The sequence below is a fragment of the Sturnira hondurensis genome, unplaced genomic scaffold (genome assembly GCF_014824575.4).
Source record: "Sturnira hondurensis isolate 20B ecotype Veracruz unplaced genomic scaffold, ASM1482457v3 Scaffold0000648, whole genome shotgun sequence".
Classification (NCBI taxonomy): domain Eukaryota; kingdom Metazoa; phylum Chordata; class Mammalia; order Chiroptera; family Phyllostomidae; genus Sturnira; species Sturnira hondurensis.
The window spans coordinates 9,843,790-9,863,770 of record NW_028073279.1 but is presented as its reverse complement, the minus strand read 5'-3'; the positions used below and the strand labels follow the sequence as shown (position 1 = coordinate 9,863,770).

Genomic DNA, 19,981 nt, shown 5'->3' with positions numbered 1-19,981 from the left:
TACTATTTCCTGAATATCACTATCATGAAGGTATTTAGGCATTTTAATACTATTTCTCCTGATGACTGACATTTCATAGAGGAATCATAATTCCTATTTATTGCTATTTCATTGAAATAATTTTTTAACTAGGCTTTTAAAAACAGACCTTGGCATTCTTTTGCTAGTGACCATAATTTGCAGGGAGAACCCCAATGATTTCATGAACATATATTATCCACCTACATCTGGCAAGATTTTAATTTTTTAAATCAAAATGATACATGAAATAATTACAATCAAATCGAATGTAAAAATTGGGTTTAAAGGTTGCATCCTTTTCTGCTTCGATGTTTCCAATGTGAAATTTGACATCGGAAGTCATGTCTTAGAATTCTGAAAAAAAAAAAGCTGCGTACACCTTCTGTTCAACTTAGATTCCAACCATATTGATAAAATAAAAGAAATGTGGCCATTTAATTGTCACAGCTTACTTTTCTGACCTTATTTGCCCAAAAGAAGGAGTTCCCCATCTGGTGACTAATACACACTGTCAAAAGAAAATGAGCATCATTATGAAAGTTGGAAGAATTTGGCATTTCTTCTCTTTAATGCAGGAGGGACTACAAGAAAACCTTCAGGGCCTCATCCATCTGCTCTGTCACCACCTCAGGATCAAACTGAGGAAAGCAATCACATCACACAGCGGTGAAATCCACGTCAGGTTGGGTTTCTCCCTCTCATTTGAGTCCCATAGTCTTCCTTCCACTCTATTTGCTCCTTATGCCTCTCTAGGCTCTTCCCACCCACCATCCCCATTCCCTTCAGCCCTCTGATTTGGGCTTTACCCTAACCTCCCCAAGCACCGATGTCTGCAAACTTGCAGCTCCAGCTCAGACAAGGCCTACTACAAATCCCGAAATACTGATTGAAGATGAACCCTATTATCAACACGCCTTCGAAGACAATGAACTATCCCAGTGGTTCTCAAAGTGTGGTCCTCAGACTGGCAGGCCTTGGAACTTGTTGGAAATGCAGATTTTCGGGCTCCACTTGGAAGTGCTGAATCAGAAACTGGCTGGGACCCAGAGTGCTGTGCTTTAGTAAGCCCTCTGCGTTTACACAGTTTGAGAATCACAGAACAACCATCATTAAAAGGGTGAAGGGTGGGGAGATGGCTATGATATCCTTAGGAATGTATTCATATAAGCATTTATAATGTTTTAGCTACTTTAGTCAAAGGAAATCAAGCACAATTCAGCACTAAAAAGTCTGTGTTAACCATTTTACAGTTGGTTATATTTTTGGCAGTTGTTCACTTGGGGAGAAAACTAACAGCACCTAACTTTCGTCCAGAAGATATCCCTCCTCTAGTTCACTCAGGCCCCACAGGTTTGGACAGTGACCAAAATCTCTTTCCGTCATAGGGACAAGCTGAAAGTGCTGGTCTCTTAGTGTACCCTTTTTTTTTTTTTTTGCTCTGATAACTAACACAAGTAAGAGAACTCTCCTTTTTGTTGCAGCTTGACAAAATTAAAGGTCAAGGATAGATTGGTCTTTCTTGGGAGGAGGGAAGACCCCGCCAGGGTGAGAATCCAGCAGAAGCAGCTGCAGAGGCTCCTACTCCCCTGAGCTTCCTGTGACAACCTGACCCAGTTGGCTGGATGCGGTCACCTGTGATTTGTTCCACGGGTTCCTTTGCAAGCGGCAGGCCTGCTGGCCCACTGGCTGTCCCTGAGTGCTGCTCTGCTCAATTTTGTAGCCAAAATATAACCACACCTGAGGTTGGTTACCATAACTACCAAGAGCATTAGGGCACTTTTCAGAACGAGAGACTGACAAACCATCAGAGTGCTCAGGGTCAATGTAATCCTCCGGGAAACTAGGCTGAGAAGACTTAAAAACGTGGAGACCTGCAGGGAGAAGGTCTGCTGAGATATTTAGGACTAGTTGAATCCTAAACACCTATGAATTGCTTCTTTGCAAACAAGTACTATAACATTTGCTGACTGGTCCCAACACAATGATTTTCCTTAGCAAAGTGACCGGGTTAGTAAGTATTTCTATACATTAGGAGAAAAACCCTGCTTTAAAATTAGGTGGGGTATTATTTATACTTTTAAAAGGTATAATTTGTGCTGAAATAAAGATAATTCAAGGAGTATTCAGTTTGCGGAAACATGGGTCAAAATGTTTATCTTCGTGGACCTGTGTCCTTGGCTGTCATTTGAAAGACACTCACAGACCAGCTGCACAAAGCCACAGATTAATGCTCAGTCTCTACACAGACAGAGGCACTTGCAACTTGCTCGAGAAATAGATGGAGATCATGCTGCGTCCCACAGCAGCTGCCCCTTAGCCACTGCAGTTCTCGGGCCTTGGACTGATACTCCAGTCATCCTTTGGCCCCTGATCGTATAATCCCCTAAAAGCTCTCTTTTGAGTCTATATACATAAAAATCACTGGAAATGAGCCGAGATGCCCCAGTGGCATAATCTAGGTATTTACTGAGAGTCAACCTGAAAAGACTAAGAATGATATTTAGGCAAAATGACAGTTTAGGACTTAATTGTACTCCCAGAGTTCACTCTGGAAATACCGTGTATTCATTGTATTGGTTAGTTGGCTGCAGTAGTAATTCCCAAATCTCAACCTTATAAGAGCAAACATTTCTTTTTCTAGTTCACGTCAGCAGAGGTGGGTTTGCTTCTGTGCCCGCACCCAGGTCTCTGAAGGTAAGCTGTTTTCATGGCATTGAAAAAGGGCAAGAGGCATAACACAGTCCCCAGTCTGGAAGAAGCCCCGAGTGGGCGGACTTAGTATAGCAAACCCACGCACGCACCAGCCCCTCTTGCGTTCATGGCAGACCCCACTAATGGATGCTTTTCCCAGCTGAGTTCCATTTTAGCCTTAAAATTGTCAACATACCGCCCTGAATAACTTCCTAATCAGCCAGAAATAGCACCAGAGATTCCATTTCTCAGCCACCCCTGCACTAGAGCGGTACTTGTGAAACCCGGTGATCGTCACAATCATTTGGGAAGATTTCTAATGATCATAACTTCTCAGGACCATCCCAGAAAGCACCAGAGAAGATGCCTTAAAATCCCATAGATTCTTTAGCCTACAACACTCTGTCTAGGCTTCCCTCCTTCACGGGACCCGGATGAAGGAAATAGCAACACGCATGCACTTTTCAACAGCTCCAGCACAGGAGCCAGCTGACCCTGAGGAAGTAAGGCAATCTCTACTTCTTTATCCATAAAACAATATGGATGTAGCACAGAGGTTGAGAGTAAAGGTTCTGATGTCAGGCTGCCTGAGCTTAAATCTCCCTTCCACCCCCTGGTAACCATGTAAATTTAGACAAGTTGCTGAACTGCTGTTTTATCATCTGAAAGAAGTCTCTGCTTCAGAAATGAAGTAACATAAATGGGCTGATTCATGTAAGCTGCAGAGAACAGTGCCTGACAAAAGTTCTCCAAAAAACAGTCTGCAACTTTATAATTTTTTTCTATAATACTTGTCTTTCACAGTTAAAGAGAATGTATATAAATATATGGGAAATATTTGGCAAATAGCAAGCACTCAGAAAGTGATAACATTGCTACTATTCAATGTGTTTTACACAATTTTTTATACAGGAATACATTATTTTTTATTGTGGTATAAAATGTACAGCACAAAATATTCTATTTTTTATGTGTATACTCATAAATGTAGAACACCCAGTGCTAATGCCCACGAGGTGGGGGAGGGCTTAGTCCCTCCATAATGCCCATCACCGCCCTTCAAACTACCCCTAATAAACATACACTGAGTAAGAACGGCTTCGAGATACATCCCTGAGCCAACAATTTTCAACCTTTTTTATCTGGTGGCACCCATGAACTATAATAATTACTGAAATTTTGCAGCGCAACAAGGAATACTTTTTTTGCCAATCTAACAAAAAAAAAATAGGTATAATTTCTCATTCACACCAGCTGGCTATTTGTGGGCTGTTGTCATTTTTCATTTACCAATCCAAGAGAAAAGAGGTCGGCGCCCCTGTGAATAGTCAGGTATGGCGTGTTCTAAAGATTCTTGCAGTACACCTATTGAAAATTGCTGCCCTAAGCCTTCCCTAAACCCTAGGTCATCCCTCACACCTGCTCAGAACCAGCTGCCACCTCAAAACTCTAGTGCTGAAATTCTGGAGTTATCCTTAGGGCAACTGAGTATGAAAGGGTAACTAAACCAATACATGTGAAGGAAGCAGAAAATAATCACACCTTCCCCCTCCCACACCCCTCACACCTTTAACCATCACAACTGTGCTTAGATATTATTACTGTAAGTGCAGTGTCTCTGCAGTGATTGGCGTTCCTCTGTGAGGAATGAAATAAAAGGAGACCTGATTCTCTTAAAACACGTAAAGTGCCCAGGCAGGCATTGCATTCCTTTGTCCTAAACCCTCCTTAAGATCCTCTCCTAAAGGAATTCTGAGCATTACTTTTTAAAACTTTGATTATAGGGTTTGGGCATCAGCCTGCAATAGAAAACAAAATATGTTCCTTTAAGCACTAAGGTCCAACAACAACAACGAGCTTTTACCAACAAGTTGCCTACACAGTTCCCACCCTGAAAATGCCCTTGATGCCCACACTAAAGTAACTATGCCAGTTTTCCAGGGACTATCCCAATTTTAGTACTCAAAGCCCCCAGTTTCCCGGCAAACGTGGACTCTTGGTCACCCTAGCTAATGCCAAGCATGCATTGGTTCTGAGTTCCTCTCTGTCAGGTAGACACAAATATAAACATAAGTAGTGATCGCTGACTGGCCCCTGCATCTCAGGTTTCTTACAGGGAGCAACTGAATTACCTTGCAATTAACACAAGTCTTCAATTGGGGGGAGCCTACATTTCAACTTTGCTAACAGGAACCAAGCATTTCTTGGAGCCTAGATTTTCATAAAAGAAAAACAAAATTTAAAAATGAGAAATTTCAGAAATTTAAGTCACTGAAGTAGGCTGCCCACCTCTTTCTCCCTGTTTGATCTTTGAAGATTAGCATTCAATATTTTTCATGACATTTATATTGAGAAAGGAATATCAGATTATTAAAAGCAGAGAAACTCCGTATGGGAATGCACATCAAAAGGTCTTCAAGACAAAGGAGGGATCATGATTGGAAACCAGAGTTACTAGAAGCATGTGTGCTGCACTTCGTTTTCTAGTTAACAGCGTAACATATGTCAAAATATGATTTAAAACATGTCTCACAGCTGAGCTGACATTTGGCGGTTCTCAGCCTCCCTTTGCTCTTGAGGAGGGGGGTTCAAATCCAAACGAGGTTAACACTTTGTACTGGTACATATTCCTGGTGGATGAGGAAAACAGTCTTATAGTTTAAGTAAAGTGAAAACATCTGCTCAAGTCCTGAGGGAAAGAATTGTTTTTTAAAAAGAGGTGGAGAGGGTGCTTGGTGTCAAAGCTGGAGATGGCCTCAGTGACTTCACCAGAGCTAATTCCTCCTTCAGTTGCCTTGCTCACTTGTGAGAAAGAGTATGATGAAAATCTGTACCTGAGTCCTAGTTCAGTCTCCGTTTTTCAGGACACCGTACCTATCTTATCCCCTAACCCCATCTAAAGCAATATGTTAATGTCTACTAATTGGTTTCAAGTGCTTTTCATGCTAAATTTGTGAGTGATGGTCTTCTTGTCACATAATCTGTCTTGGTCAGTAGCTGAACACACTAGGTAAGAAGTTGTATTAGTTAGCTATTGCTGTGTAACAGACTACTGCAAACTTACTATCTTAAAACAATATGGGCACAGTGTAACTGAAATTTCTGCTCAGGGTCTCCATAGACGGAGGCTAGGTTGTGTTCCGATCTGTGGTTCAGGTCGTTTTCCAAGTTCTTGTGGTTGTGGCAGAATTCAGTCACTTGTTTACAGGGCTGAGGCTCCATTCTCTTGCTGTCAGCCAGCAGCCACTCTCGCCTCCATGAAACTGCCACATGGCCCCTTTCACTTTCAAAGTAGCAACAGAGAATCTTCCTCACATGGAATTCTTTTCAAACTTTTAATTACTGACTTTAGGAAGAGCCCAGTATGCCTTAAGGCTCACCTGATTAGGTCTATTTCTTTAAGATCTCTCTTAAAGTTAACTGAGCCATATGCAAGTTCCGAAGATAATTCAGGGCCTGGAGATCTTCAAGTTCATCTCAGAATTCTGCCTACCATAAAAAGACAATGCAACATTTCTCTTTGCAATTCCCTAGGCCTAACTTTAGAGAGAAAGAGTGTGAGAAAAAGTCCCAAAAGTACAGAGGAGGACTTAATCAAATTTACTCTTCATTTGAAGTTACACAAGTACTAAAAGTTAATATAAAAATATATAGTAACTGGTGTTTTGAGCTACATTCAGAGTACTACAAATACATTCATAGATTACAGGAGTCAGACAGATTTCTTAATACATTTAAAAGACAAGACAATTATTTATAGATATATGTTGGGCCTTTATTATGTGCTAGGCACTATCTTATACAGCGGTGGTCCAGCTTTCTAGGGTTCATATTTTGGACAACAGGTAGGAATGCGGCCAAAAATAAACACCAAATATAATTAACACAAAAAATAACATACACATGATGAAAGCTATTGAGAGAAGCACCACTTCATCAAAGAGGGCCAGATAGCTCATGTGGGCCAACAGGAGACCTCTTCCAGGCAGGGTTGCCCGGGGCTAAAGGCGCAGACTCTGGAGCTAGATACCCTGGGGTCTGCATCCTGGATGCACTGTGTCCCAGCTGTGTGACCTAAGGCAAAGTACCTGGCATCTGTGTGCCTCGGTTTCCCTTACTGTAAAAATTAGAATCCTAAGAGCACCTACCTCATAGGGTTGTCTTAGAGGATAAAGTTAATCTCTGTAAAACACTTAAAATAGTGTTTGCAGCACGTGGTAAGTGCAGGTGTTGACCATCACTTACTCTAGGTCGGGGGGTGGAGTGGGGGCATTAAAGTCATTTTTACCTGGGGCCACATCAGCCTCATAGTTGCCTTCAAAGGGCCGAATGTAATTTAGGACTGTATACATTTAACTATTCCTTGACTAGGGGCAAGGAGCTCAGTGCTGCCAGGTAGAAACAAGGTGCCAAGCGTATAAAACAGGTAGAGGGCTGGATTCGGACCTCAGGCCTTGTGTTTGCCACCTGTGCTGTAGGCAATGTGTGAGGGCTTGTCAGGCATTTTTAAAAATCTTATAATAATTCAGTGAGGTAGGTATTATTACTGGCTGCATATTTCAGCCAATACTTGAGAAAATTTAGGCACAGGGAGGCCAAGTAACATCTTCAAGGCTATGTAGGCTACTAAAACATGGGTCTGCTGGGATACTGTCCCAAACTGCTGCAAACGATGAGAATCTGAGAAATTATAAATAGTTCTCTGTTCGTGGAGCATTCTTTCAGAATAACTATAGTATGTCCTAACGTATTTTGAATGGTAGCTTGCCATAAGTTAAGATACTATTATTAATAAGCATACACCTGTACTTACTGATCATTTTATTACCTGATAGTTTCTGATATTCAAAGAAAAAGAAAGGAACGTTTTGGAAATGGACGTGAGTGGGGGCTTCTGTGACTTACTTGCTGGACCCCGAGAGTTCACCCCATCCCTATACTCTACTTAGGTAGAGTGCACGTTGGTGGACTTAGATGTGAGGGCTTGACAACGGATCTCACTGGTCTTTCCAAGTGAAAGAGCATTGAACAATTGGTTGCGGAGGTTTCTAGAGGCCTGCCCCCTGTCGCTGATTGGATACTCCCACCTCCTTCTCCTTACTTTATGGAAGGAGCCTGTTGCTTGGCAACCGATACCCGTCCTCCAGCTTCAGGAACACCAAGTTACACCTGTGAAGAGGAACGAAGCTCGCCGCCGTCTATCAGCTTATGCCTCTTACGTTCACTCCATGCACCAACAACGCGGGGTTGTCCCAGGTGCAGGTCCTCATTTGCCTTGAGACTGGGCTGTGGGCTGACCCTGGAATGACGCACCGCAGTCAAGAACGTGCCCAATTTTTCCCTCTGGAACACTTAGTTTGGAGAAGTCAGAGGAGAAAACAAAGTCCCTGTTATATGCCCAACTTAGAAGCCATTTATCTTGGAGCACACAGCGTTCTGCGACACCAGAAAGCAAGGGAACTTAGTCAGTTAACCAGGTGTGGAGGGTGGCTTGTAACCTAACACACCTGTCTCAGAATAAACCCTAGGAATGTGGAGACAAGTGCCAGACCCTTTGCTGCCTTATCATGTCCCGCAGAGCTTAGTTCCTGCTGCAAAGAGACTTCCAAGAGTTGAAAGAGAACAACTATGAGGTGAGTACAGAGAACTCAGAGTGATGGATTTCACTGGGACAAAACTTTAAAAAAGCAGTTCGATCTGTGTTTATGCTATAAGGCATAATTTAATTAAACCTAATTTACCACTACAGTATTGTTGTTTAACAAATCTACTTTATTGTAACAACCCACTCATAATAATAACTACTTCGTGATAATAATAGTTAACAACATTGAGCACATTGTGCTGAGTAATTTATATGGATTTCAATCCTGAATATCAGGGCCAATCAGATGGGGAGTGACTGCAGGTGCAAGACTGCTCTCATCAATTGCAATACTATAAATAGTGTTTTGTTTTACCTACCAGAAACCTAAGCTTCAGAAAGATCCAATGAATATTTGGCCTCAGAATTTTATCATTGGGTGTTCTGACTCCCAAACCCCTTGTTCCTTAGTCTGCTGTTCTACTACTTACTGTCTAGTGTGCTTTTTGCCAATGGCTATTGAAATGGGAAAAGCTGGTGTTCGCCCCGCCTGTCACCTACCAGACCCAATAAGCAGAGACAGGGATTGAACCCTTACGGGTGCTTTATTCAGATGGCTGGTGATCTGAAAAGACAGCGAGTTTGTACTCTAACAGCCCATTGTACATTGTGTTTTCAACTGACCCTTTCTATATGGAGAAGAAAAGTGTAGGTAAGGGCTTTAGAATTCAGGGGGAAAATTAATCATATAAAGGCTGCAGCATTCTTTCATCTGTGGACCAGTGATCCTTTATCTGGGTGGTGGGCATGGCACCCCGGAGCACAAGTTCTCGGATACCATCTTAATTTGCTTGCAGGCCTTCCGAGCACAAAGGTGAAAGTGCTTATGGTCTCCTGGAGTCAGGGTGGGTCACACCTTCAGTTCCTGAAACAATAGCTTTTACAGGCATTGATTACTGAGCTTATTAGCCACAACCTAAAATTTTCCAACAGTTGAGTCCCCCATCACTATCACACTACATAGAGGCCTTTCCCTTATAATATTAACCCACAGGAAGGCTGTGCTTCAAGTGCCACCAATGAAGTTCTCCATGTTGGGTGCCTTGGGCTGATATATCACATACAGTATGGAAAATTTGTTTAAAAGGAATACATGGAGGAAAAGGGAACACTTCAGAGAAAGAATAGAAAAAGAATAGAAAAGTAGGTTTATAGTTATGACTACACAAAAACAGTTAACTCCTGTATTTTTATGTATTATTGTATTTTCCATACAAACAACTGTAAACCTACTTTCACCCCACCCTATACATTCCTGTCCTTCTATTGCAACAATATCTCAATTGAGAGAAATTTATTTTTATATGCAAGCATAAGCTTGGAGTTGTGTTTTTCTTAATGAAAATATTCTCACTCCATGCCTTCCATATAGCATCCATATATTGGATTGGCTAAGCAGTCCATTACATTTGTTCCATACGATGGCTCTAATAGCACTTATTTGTCTTTAACTTCAAACAATTTTGTTAAATTGTATTGTGGCAGCTGTCATATCAGCGTGCATTTAAAAAAAACTTATCAAAATTGGTGAATTTTTGTGCAGCCATTTTAATATTGAAGATGAAAGAAAATGCACAATATTTTTGGCATATTATGCTATATTATTTCAAGAAAGGTAAAAATGCAACTGAAATGCAAAAAAAAATATGTGTGCATTGTATGGCGAAGGTGCTGTGACCTATCACATGTGTCCACAGTGGTTGGTGAAGTTTCTTGATACTATTGACATTTTGGCAAAAAAAGATCCTTTGCTGTGGGGTTGTCTTATGCATTAGAGGATGTTTTTAGCATCACCCCTGGCCTCTACCCACTAGAAGCCACGGAGATAGGAGATAGGAGATAGCCGGCATACTCAAACTATCCAATCAATTGTTACTGGTGAAAATGAAAAATGTCTCTTATTTTTTGGAAAAAACATAACAGACTTTTTGGCCAACCCAATAGTTTTTTAAAAGCTCTGAAGAAACTCATGCTTTTCAATTATTTCCTTCTCTTCTAATTTGAATCTTAGACTGGCTTTTGACTTAAGCCACACATCACAGTCTCAATCTTCTACTCCCACTTGGGATTTCCACACTTATGCTTTATTTTTAATTTACTGTTGCATGTGCTCCCTGGAATCTACCTTAACAGCTGTGTAATGATGCACATATAATACTTCCCCAAATCAGCAAATGAATAAATTCATCAGGGAAAGAAAATGGAGCATTTATGGAATTCATTGTAACCTGATATCTAATTTTTGAAGCTGCAGTAAATATTTAATCTTTTTACTGGTTTGAGTTGTTTTCTTAGTTAAGGGTATTCCTGCCTTTCCTGTAAGTGAAGATATGATGGGACAGGAAGCTGATACTGAAGGTCTACAGAACACAATCTGGCAGGGTATGTGTGTTCAGAAACAATCTACTTTTTAAAAAGCCTTTATGCCATTTTTAGCCCATCTTCTTTATGTGCAAAATAAGGCTGCATTATATAAATATTCTAGAATTCTGAAAGTATTTACATGTGTTTTTTTTCATTGTATGGCTTAATTTTTGCCATTTGTCAACTCAGGTGGAAATTTTAGGTTTGAGTTTTTCTTTATGCCAATTCTTAATGTTATTACATTAAGTAAAGCACAATGGTTGAGAATATCTCCTAACACTGTTCCATGAAATCAGAGAATAGCTATCAAAATTCCTTTTGGCATCAAAATTTCATAGTTTAGGGGGTTCTGGCCTAGATGGAGGAGTAGGTGGAAATGCTTCATTTCCTCGAACAATCGAAAGAAAGATAACAACTAATTTCAAAACAATAAACAACCAGAACTGCCAGAAAATCAAACTGCATGGAACTCCGACAACCAAGGCGTTAAGGAAACATTCACCCAGGCTGGTAAGAGGGGCAGAGACAGGAGATTGGCAGCCAAAGGGAGAGCACGAGCAGCAAAGCCCCAGACCACACAGGTGACGCAGGGCTAGCTGAATGGGAAACTAAGACTCAAAGGTAAAATACTTGGGAGGTTGCCATGGTGGGAGAAACTCTCACAGGAGAGTTTGTTGGAACGTAGGGCTAGAGCAGAGCAATTGAGCAGCATTCTTCCCTTTCTGATTCCACCCTCACAGACAATGCCACTATGCAGCAGAGAGGGTTGCCCCACTCTGGTCAGTACCTAAGGCCATGCCCCCTTACAACATAACAGGTGCTCTGAGACAAAGAAATATGACCCAAATGAAAGATCAAATCAAAACTCCAGAGAAAGAGCTAAGCGACGAAGAGATAGACAACCTATCTAATGCACAGTTCAAAACACTGGTAATCAGGATGCTCACAGAACTGACTGAGCTCAGCTGCAAAATGAAGGCAGAAATGAAGGCTACTCAAGATGAGATAAAGCAAAATATACAGGGAACCAACAGTGAAGGGAAGGCAACCAGGACTCAAATCAATGATTTGGAACAAAAGGAAGAAATAAACACCCAACCAAAACAGAATGAAGAAACAAGAATTCAGAAACAATAAGGAGTGTCTTAGGAACCTCAGGGACACCTTTAAACACTCTTAACATCTGAATCAGGGCTGCCACAAGGAGAAGAACAAAAGCAAGAAATTGAAAACTTATTTGAACAAATAATGAAGGAAAATTTCCCCAGTCTAGTGAAGGAAATAGACTGGAAGGTTTAGAAGTAAGGGAAGGAAATTCAGGCAGAGTAAACAGCATGGCAAAGAGAGGATGCATCGGGTTCTGGAACGATGAGTTCAGTCAATATGAGATACACAGTGAATGGGGAAGGTGTGCAGGAACAGAGTTAGTAGACCAAAAAACAGGCTGATAAAATAGTAGGACTGGATTGTGAGAAGTGTATTATACTAACAAGAGGGGTCTGTGCACCCTCTGACCAACTTACTTAAGAATAAAACTCTAGGGACCTTAGGAGGCTAAACTGTAGGAAGAAACCTTAGTGTTAATCAGGTTACAGTTAACCAGTACAATGTGATACTTTGGTAAAAATGTTTATTCTTATTTCATAGGAATATTCTTCCAACCAACAATAAATTTTACATTGGACTATAATTTTGTCCCTCCAGTTGTGACATTTAGAGCCATTCCTTTTCACCCAAATGGCAGGGACCAGATGAGACTTTTATCATCAGGAGTCCTAGTATCCTTTTTCTGTGTCAGTGTTTAATGACGTTTCTTCATAACAACTTTGTTATGATTATAAAAGTAAGCATGCTTATTGGGGAATTTTTTTTAAAGTATCATTTGAATCCTAATTCAAGGAGACACTACTCTCAACATTCAACTAAATTTATTTCTCTTTTTCTATGTACTTTTCTACACAGTTGGAGTATTAGATATAAAGTTTTACTTAGTATTATATAAGCTTATAGCTGCATTATTAAACATTCTTTAAAAGATCACTTTTAATTACTGAATGATAAACTTAACCATTCCTGTATTGTTCAGTATTTTGCTTGGACTAATTTCTGTTATAAAATATGATATACTGACAAATTAACATTTTAGATAAAAACAAGTTAGAGTGCTACTTTAATTATATACAGATGTATTTTTGAGTAATAAAAAAATAAAAATTTTAAATGCTAAAAAAGAAAATTTAATAAAACTTTTTATGGGTTTGCTGAAGACCTTTCTAACACTGATAAAATATAAAAAGCATGGGAAAAGCATAACACATTAAAATACATAAACTTTGCAAAACTTCTCTACAGCCATTGATATAAACAGAGGCAAAATACGATGATTTGCAAACTGAGAGAAAATATCTGCAACACATAAAACTGAATGTCTGTGACATGTAAGGAGTACTTGTGAATCAACAAGAAAAATAACATAAAGCAGTAAAAAAATAAACAGAGACTATAAACAAACACTTGGTAGAGGAAACATAGTAAAAATAAATATGTTCAACCTCATTAGTAAGAAGATAATGCATATTAAAGCTGCATATAAAATGCACAAAAATTGTGATTCATCACTTATATTTATAGAATATTAAAATAACATTTTTATTAGAGGTAGGAAAATGTGGGTACTCTAGCATGATGTCCTTAGTGGGAAGGACCTTCTGGGGAAGCAATTTGACCATCTCTAATCAGATATAAAATAGCCCCAAATAGCCCTAAATTCCTATAATGCCATGTTTATAAATTACTCGTAAGGGTATATTTTAAAAAGTATTTGATCCCAATAACAACAGATAAGAGGAAATAATTCTAATATCCATTAATATAGAACATTTAAGTGAAATATCCTATAGCTTTACATATATTGCTCGAGATCTACTCTCTGGAAATGTAAGGTCTATTCTCCAGAAATGCAAGGAGTGAAGAAGGACAGAGGATAAGCACACCTTTCCCTATTTTTTAATTACTACATTTAATCCAGTAATTCTCTGGATTAGAGTGTTTATTTTAATCAAATAATGGCAAATATATACAACTAATTTTGTATCATAAATTTTATTTTATTCTTTAAAAATAGGTCTTAATCACAAATATAATAAGGTACTTGCATAAAATTACATAAAGTAAAATCAGGAACAAGACAAGGATGCCTACTCTCAGCACTTTTATTCAACATAGTATTGAAAGTTCTATCCAAAGCAATTAGATAAGAAAAGGAAATAAAAGACATTCAAATTGGGAAGGAAGAAGTNGATCAACTTACTTAAGAATAAAACTCTAGAGACCTTGGGAGGTTAAACTGTAGGAAGAAACCTTAGTGTTAATCAGGTTACAGTTAACCAGTACAATGTGATACTTTAGTAAAAATGTTTATTCTTATTTCATAGGAATATTCTTCCAACTGACAATAAATTTTACATTGGATTATTATTTTGTCCCTCCAGTTGTGACATTTAGAGCCATTCCTTTTCACCCAAATGGCAGGGACCAGGTGAGACTTTTATCATCAGGAGCCCTAGTATCCTTGTTCTGTGTCAGTGTTTAATGACGTTTCTTCTTAACAACTTTGTTATGATTATAAAAGTAAGCATGCTTATTGGGGCAAATTTTTTAAAGTATCATTTGAATCCTAATTCAAGGGTATATTTTAAAAAGTATTTGATCCCAATAACAATAGATAAGAGGAAATAATTCTAATAGCCATTAATATAGAACATTTAAGTGAAATATCCTATAGCTTTACATATATTGCTCGAGATCTACTCTCTGGAAATGTAAGGTCTATTCTCCAGAAATGCAAGGAGTGAAGAAAGACAGAGGATAAGCACACCTTTCCCTATTTTTTAATTACTATATTTAATCCAGTAATTCTCTGGATTAGAGTGTTTATTTTAAGCAAATAATGGCAAATATATACAACTAATTTTGTATCATAAATTTTATTTTATTCTTTAAAAATAGGTCTTAATCACAAATATAATAAGGTACTTGAATAAAATTACATAAAGTAAAATCAGGAACAAGACAAGGATGCCTACTCTCAGCACTTTTATTCAACATAGTATTGAAAGTTCTATCCAAAGCAATTAGATAAGAAAAGGAAATAAAAGACATTCAAATTGGGAAGGAAGAAGTAAAACTGTCATTTACAGATGACATAATATGGTTTCTAGAAAGTATCAGTAAAGGCTCCCTTCAAAAACTGTGGGAACTAATAAACAAGTTTGGTAAAGTTGCAGAATACAAAATCAATACACAAAAATTTGTTGCATTTTTATGCATTAATGAAGAGGAGGAAGATATATGGGAAAACTTGTGATTGCTCTTTTTTCTCTCCCTTATCTAACTGTAGGGGATATGAGAAAAATGCGCACTTGTGGCTCAGCACTTTCTCAAAGTTTTTTCCCCAGTAAGCCTGCCCTTAGAATGGGTGCAATCTATTTCATCAGACAGGAAACCAAGACAGTCCTCCAGTTGAGGGATTAAGTTCAAATCAGGAGGGCTTTTGTAGAGCTTTATTTAAAGCAATGATCAGAATTCTTTATTTCAGTCTTTCATAAAGTCAGTATTTTTACTTGCATCTTTTGATACTCTAGTCCATTTTTTTATATACAAACCTTGGAGAAGAGGGGTGTTATTTACTAGACACCACAAACCAAAAACTGGCTCTGTATAGTTCTAAGTCTTTATTTTAGATACATAAAACTTAGTTGCCTTTCAGTGATGGTATTTGCAATCCTACCAGAAAGTGTACATAAAGTTCTCATTTACTGCTCTCCAATTCTGGGCATTAAAACTTTGGAGAAACCATTTTTGCCAGTTTAGTAAGAATCTTAGTGTTATTTTAATTTTTTAAATACTTTATTTTTTAGAGAGGGAAGTGAGCGAGAAAGAAAGGGAGAGAAACATTAATGTGTGGTTACCTCTCAGACATCCTCCCCAGGGATCTGGCCTCTTAACCCAGGTATGTGCCCTAGACTGGGAATCGAACCAGCAACCCTTTGATTTGCAGGCTGGTACTCAATCCACTGAGCCACACCAGCCAGGGCAAAATCTTTCTGTTATTTTAATATGTACTTTTTTGAATACTTGTGAGTCGAACATCATTTTTCATATTTCTTGATTGTGCTTCTTTTGTAAACTGTAGGGTTATTAATAATGTTATCACATTGTTCTAGATGTTGCAAATACTTTTTTCATTTGTCATTATTTTTAAGCTTTGTTGATTTTCTTTACATCTGGAATTTAAAAATTTTTATATAGTCATATTTATTAGTCTTGCCCTTTGAGATTTTTAGTTATCTTTAAGTTTAGATGATATTTCCTCAAAACACAAAATATTTTAACTTTCTTCTATTTGTTCTATATTTTATTTTTTCATATTTAACTCTGTTTTTTTTTAAATACAGCCAAGCTTCTTTATATCTTTCCAATCTATATACAATAGAACAAAGCTGCAAGTGGGGAGGGGGTTTGCCATTCTCAACATATGGCTTTTATTTCTGAATCTGAGGCATTTACTGTTTGTCATCGATTTCAGGCAGTGAGAAGGGGGAAGAAAAAGAGGGCAAAACAACTTCCTTAAGAAAATATCCAGAAGTTGTATACTTTACTTCTGCTGATATTCCATGATTAACACTTGGTCACATGGTTTCTTGCTAGAGAGGCTTAGGAAGATGGTCTGAGCAACCCTGTATCCATCTAAACAGCACAGCATAATGGGGACTGGGGGAAGGTGTGGTCCCATTACAGAGAGAAGAAATGGAAGAAAGGAAGAGCAAGACATTGAAGGACAATGAGTGTTTTGCAGCAACATATTTTATACCATTTTTGATCATCTTTTCTTTCACCACTGAATCATAATTTCACTTTTAACATAAAACAGTTTTAATATATGGTAGAATTTGTTTCTAAACTCTCTTATTACATTGTTCTACCTAATCTCATGCCCCACTACACTGTTATAATTATTGTGGTTTTACAATGCAATGTAATATATTAAATCAAAGTTCCCTCTTTCACCTTTTCAAACTTTTTTTCTCAGTTTTTACCTTTTTATAATAAGATTTTTATATTGGGGTATAAATGTTGATCTTGTTCATTTATAAAAATCATTTACCCATTAATACAATAAAAGTGTTATTAATAATGATGGCTATTATTTTTTGAGAACTCACTATCTACCAAGTACTCTACTGAGTACTTCATTTATTCTTCACAGTGACGGTGGGTCCTTTGATCTCATCTATATCTTACATATTGGGAAAGTGGTCTTAGCAAGGTGCACTGCTCACACCACATACAGTCAGTGTCCAAATCTGTGTCTGAAAGTTCCTGCTCCTAACAACTACACTGTATTAACTGTCCTATTCCTTGCAAATGATTTTTCTGCTTTGTCATTTGCTTTCTAATTTCACCTATCATATTTTGATGTTCATGAGCTCTAAATGATAATTTTATTATGTATCACTATTAATATATTATTTTAATACAGTAGACCAACATACTGGTCAACCCCTATAGATTTTTTTGGACAATCCTCATAAGTGGAACACAAACTATACATTGAGCAGCACATTAGTTACCCTCCAGGTAAGAAGAGATTAATATAAATGCCCTCTTTAATACCCTTAATTTCTCAGTTATTCAATATATAAAAAATAAATATATAATGTATATTTAAATTTTAAAAGACTGACAAGCTTCTTTAAATCAATAACATTTCTACATCAAGACTATTAAAAATAGAACTTGAATTATAAAGATGATTATTTTAAAGTGAAATTGCTCATTTCGCTTTAAAGAATACAGTTTTATGAAAGAAGAAAAGAACTGCTTGGATGGTTTTAATTTTAGAAATAGAATCTTAACTTTTCTTTCTGTTCCCAACTTCATTTTATATCATTGAAGAGGCCTTTTAGAGGGTTCTTCATTTACGAACTTTTCCTTCACAGAAATAAGTTAAGTGACTACCACTTGCAAGTGGTAGTTCAGTGTTACCCTTTGTTTCTTTTCTGACAGTGTTAGTGACTTGCTCTTTTACACACTTTCAGATCAAATTCAGCGCACAATTAAATCAGAGATTTTTCTTCTCCCTTTGGATAGATGCCTATTTCTAAAATGCACCCTTTACTTCTTGGACCCATGGTCCTTCAGAAACAGGCCTCAGTGTTGTTGTTCTTGAGCCTCAGTGAGCTCCCTTTCTCATCCACACCAAAGTGAGTGAGTTCCGTGTCTTTTGCATTGAGCACTCAGAGCAGCTCTGGTATTCTTCATGGACTTACTCATTATTAACATCCGGAGGTAAACTGTGACATTTTGATTACCTGAAATACTTAGAGAATAAAGTATTAAGGCTTAATCGATTTTTTTCTGTAGCAGAATTATAATATAAATTTTATTTCTCCCATTTCTTATTTTTAAATAAAATAATAGTTTTCTGTCTAGTCATCTTAGCATACTGAGTAAAGTTTAATCTTTTTAAAGATTCAGTCAGTGATTCATTCATTCATTCATTCTACAAGTATGTTTTGAGCATCTACCTGTGCCAGGCCATATTCTGGGAGTGACATTTGAATAAAAACTTAAGGAAGTAAGTAGAGCATGATATGCAGATAACTGGGGTTGATTTTTCTGGAGTTCTTCAAAGTGAGTTGTTCCTACCTAACTTTCCCACCTAAATGAAGACCTGCCTTAAGAAAAGAAAGTTAATAATGGGGCGAGGGGGGGTTGGAAACAGGGGAGGGAGGTTGGGATGGGTGGGGGAAAGAAAATTGTACTTGAACAACAATAAAAAACAAAACAAGAAAGTTGAATGGTCCCAAAATGTAATGAGTGAGGACAAGCCAGAATGAAATGGTGAAATTTTTGACTTGCTAAGTAATTTAATAGAAGGTAAATTTGAGGCTCTGAGATTAGATTGCTCGGCTTCACGTTGTGGTTGTACCACTTCACACCTTTATACTATTAGCAAAGTTTCTTCACCTCTGAATATCTCTATTTCTTCATCGGTAAAATGGATCTTTAGTAGCTACCTCATAGATTTGTGAGGATTATATTAATTAATACATGTAAAATACTTGGAAATATGCGGTCTAAGAAAATAACTCAATAAAAGCTAGTTAATATTATGATTGTTCTTTTAGGCAGTAATGCAAAATGACAACAAAGTGTTGTCATGGAAACACATCATGGGAAGCCAGTAGATGACAAAATCATTTGTCTTTTTATTTTTCAAACGGATTTATAAATCAAACATGCCCACATTATAGTAGAAAGGAAAATCACTGATAGTTATAAAGGAAAACCCTAATCCTACTGTTACTAGCTCTTTCTTCTGATCTTTTCTCCTATTTTCTGTTTAAAATCTTGCGGTTTCAGTCATTACAGGGTTAAGCCCCGTTCTGTTGCCTGACAAGTGATTTACTTCTCCTCACACCTGGGCTTTAACATACCGTGCAGTCCCATTCCTATTATATCTTCATGCTTTTTCTTCACTCACAGTGCTCGGTTCAGTTCAGATTTAAAAGCATTTGTGGAGTTCTAACCTCTAAAGTTACAAACTCAAGCAAGTCTTGGCCCTTGAAAAGTGCTGAAGGCCAGTTTTCTCACTGACAACCCATTTTCTTCTCTCCTCTTCCTCAGCCTGTCTGGCAAGCAGCGCTCACATTACAAAGTCAGATCAAATAAGTGCCCTTTCTTGATTTCCTCTCCTAGGTGGAATTGATGGCTTCGTTTTTTGAGGGCCTTCCTTTGCTCCTTATTGAGCAGCACCCTAAGCAAATTGCTATCAGAGCTCTGTAGTACTGCTTCCTTATTCAAGCTCCTCAAGGTCAGGGAACAGGTCTGATTCACCTTTGAACCCCTCCACCCCCGACGGTGTTGATATTTAGTCGGTACTAAGTAGCATGAATGACTGAATAAACCCAAATTTTTATGTTGGTGCAATTATGGCATATATGTATAAATTATATAGCCTGTTTCTTTTCACGTAACATTTTATCTCAAATATTTATATATGGCTACAGTTAATATTGTAATGGCTATTTAATCCTTTTTTTCAAGGCCAGTGTGGCCCAGTAGAACTTCCTGCACTGATGGAAATGTCCATTGTCAGGGCTGTCCAGTGTAGTCACCACTAGTCACACATGTCTACTGAGCACTTGAACTGTGGCTGGTGTAACTAAGCTTTTCATTTTATTGTAAGTCAATTAA

At 38.0% G+C, this 19,981-nt stretch overlaps 1 protein-coding gene across 1 annotated transcript in view; it reads left to right on the top strand.

The window, feature by feature from the left end:
* Window positions 1-8,279: 8,279 nt before the first annotated feature.
* The window catches only part of UBE2U (ubiquitin conjugating enzyme E2 U), a 32,004-nt gene continuing 20,302 nt past the window's right edge, over window positions 8,280-19,981 (top strand). The window contains 4 exon segments of the mRNA XM_037044032.1: window positions 8,280-8,345; window positions 10,657-10,738; window positions 12,368-12,460; window positions 17,262-17,359. Of these exon segments, the coding sequence (XP_036899927.1) occupies window positions 8,280-8,345; window positions 10,657-10,738; window positions 12,368-12,460; window positions 17,262-17,359 (339 nt within the window).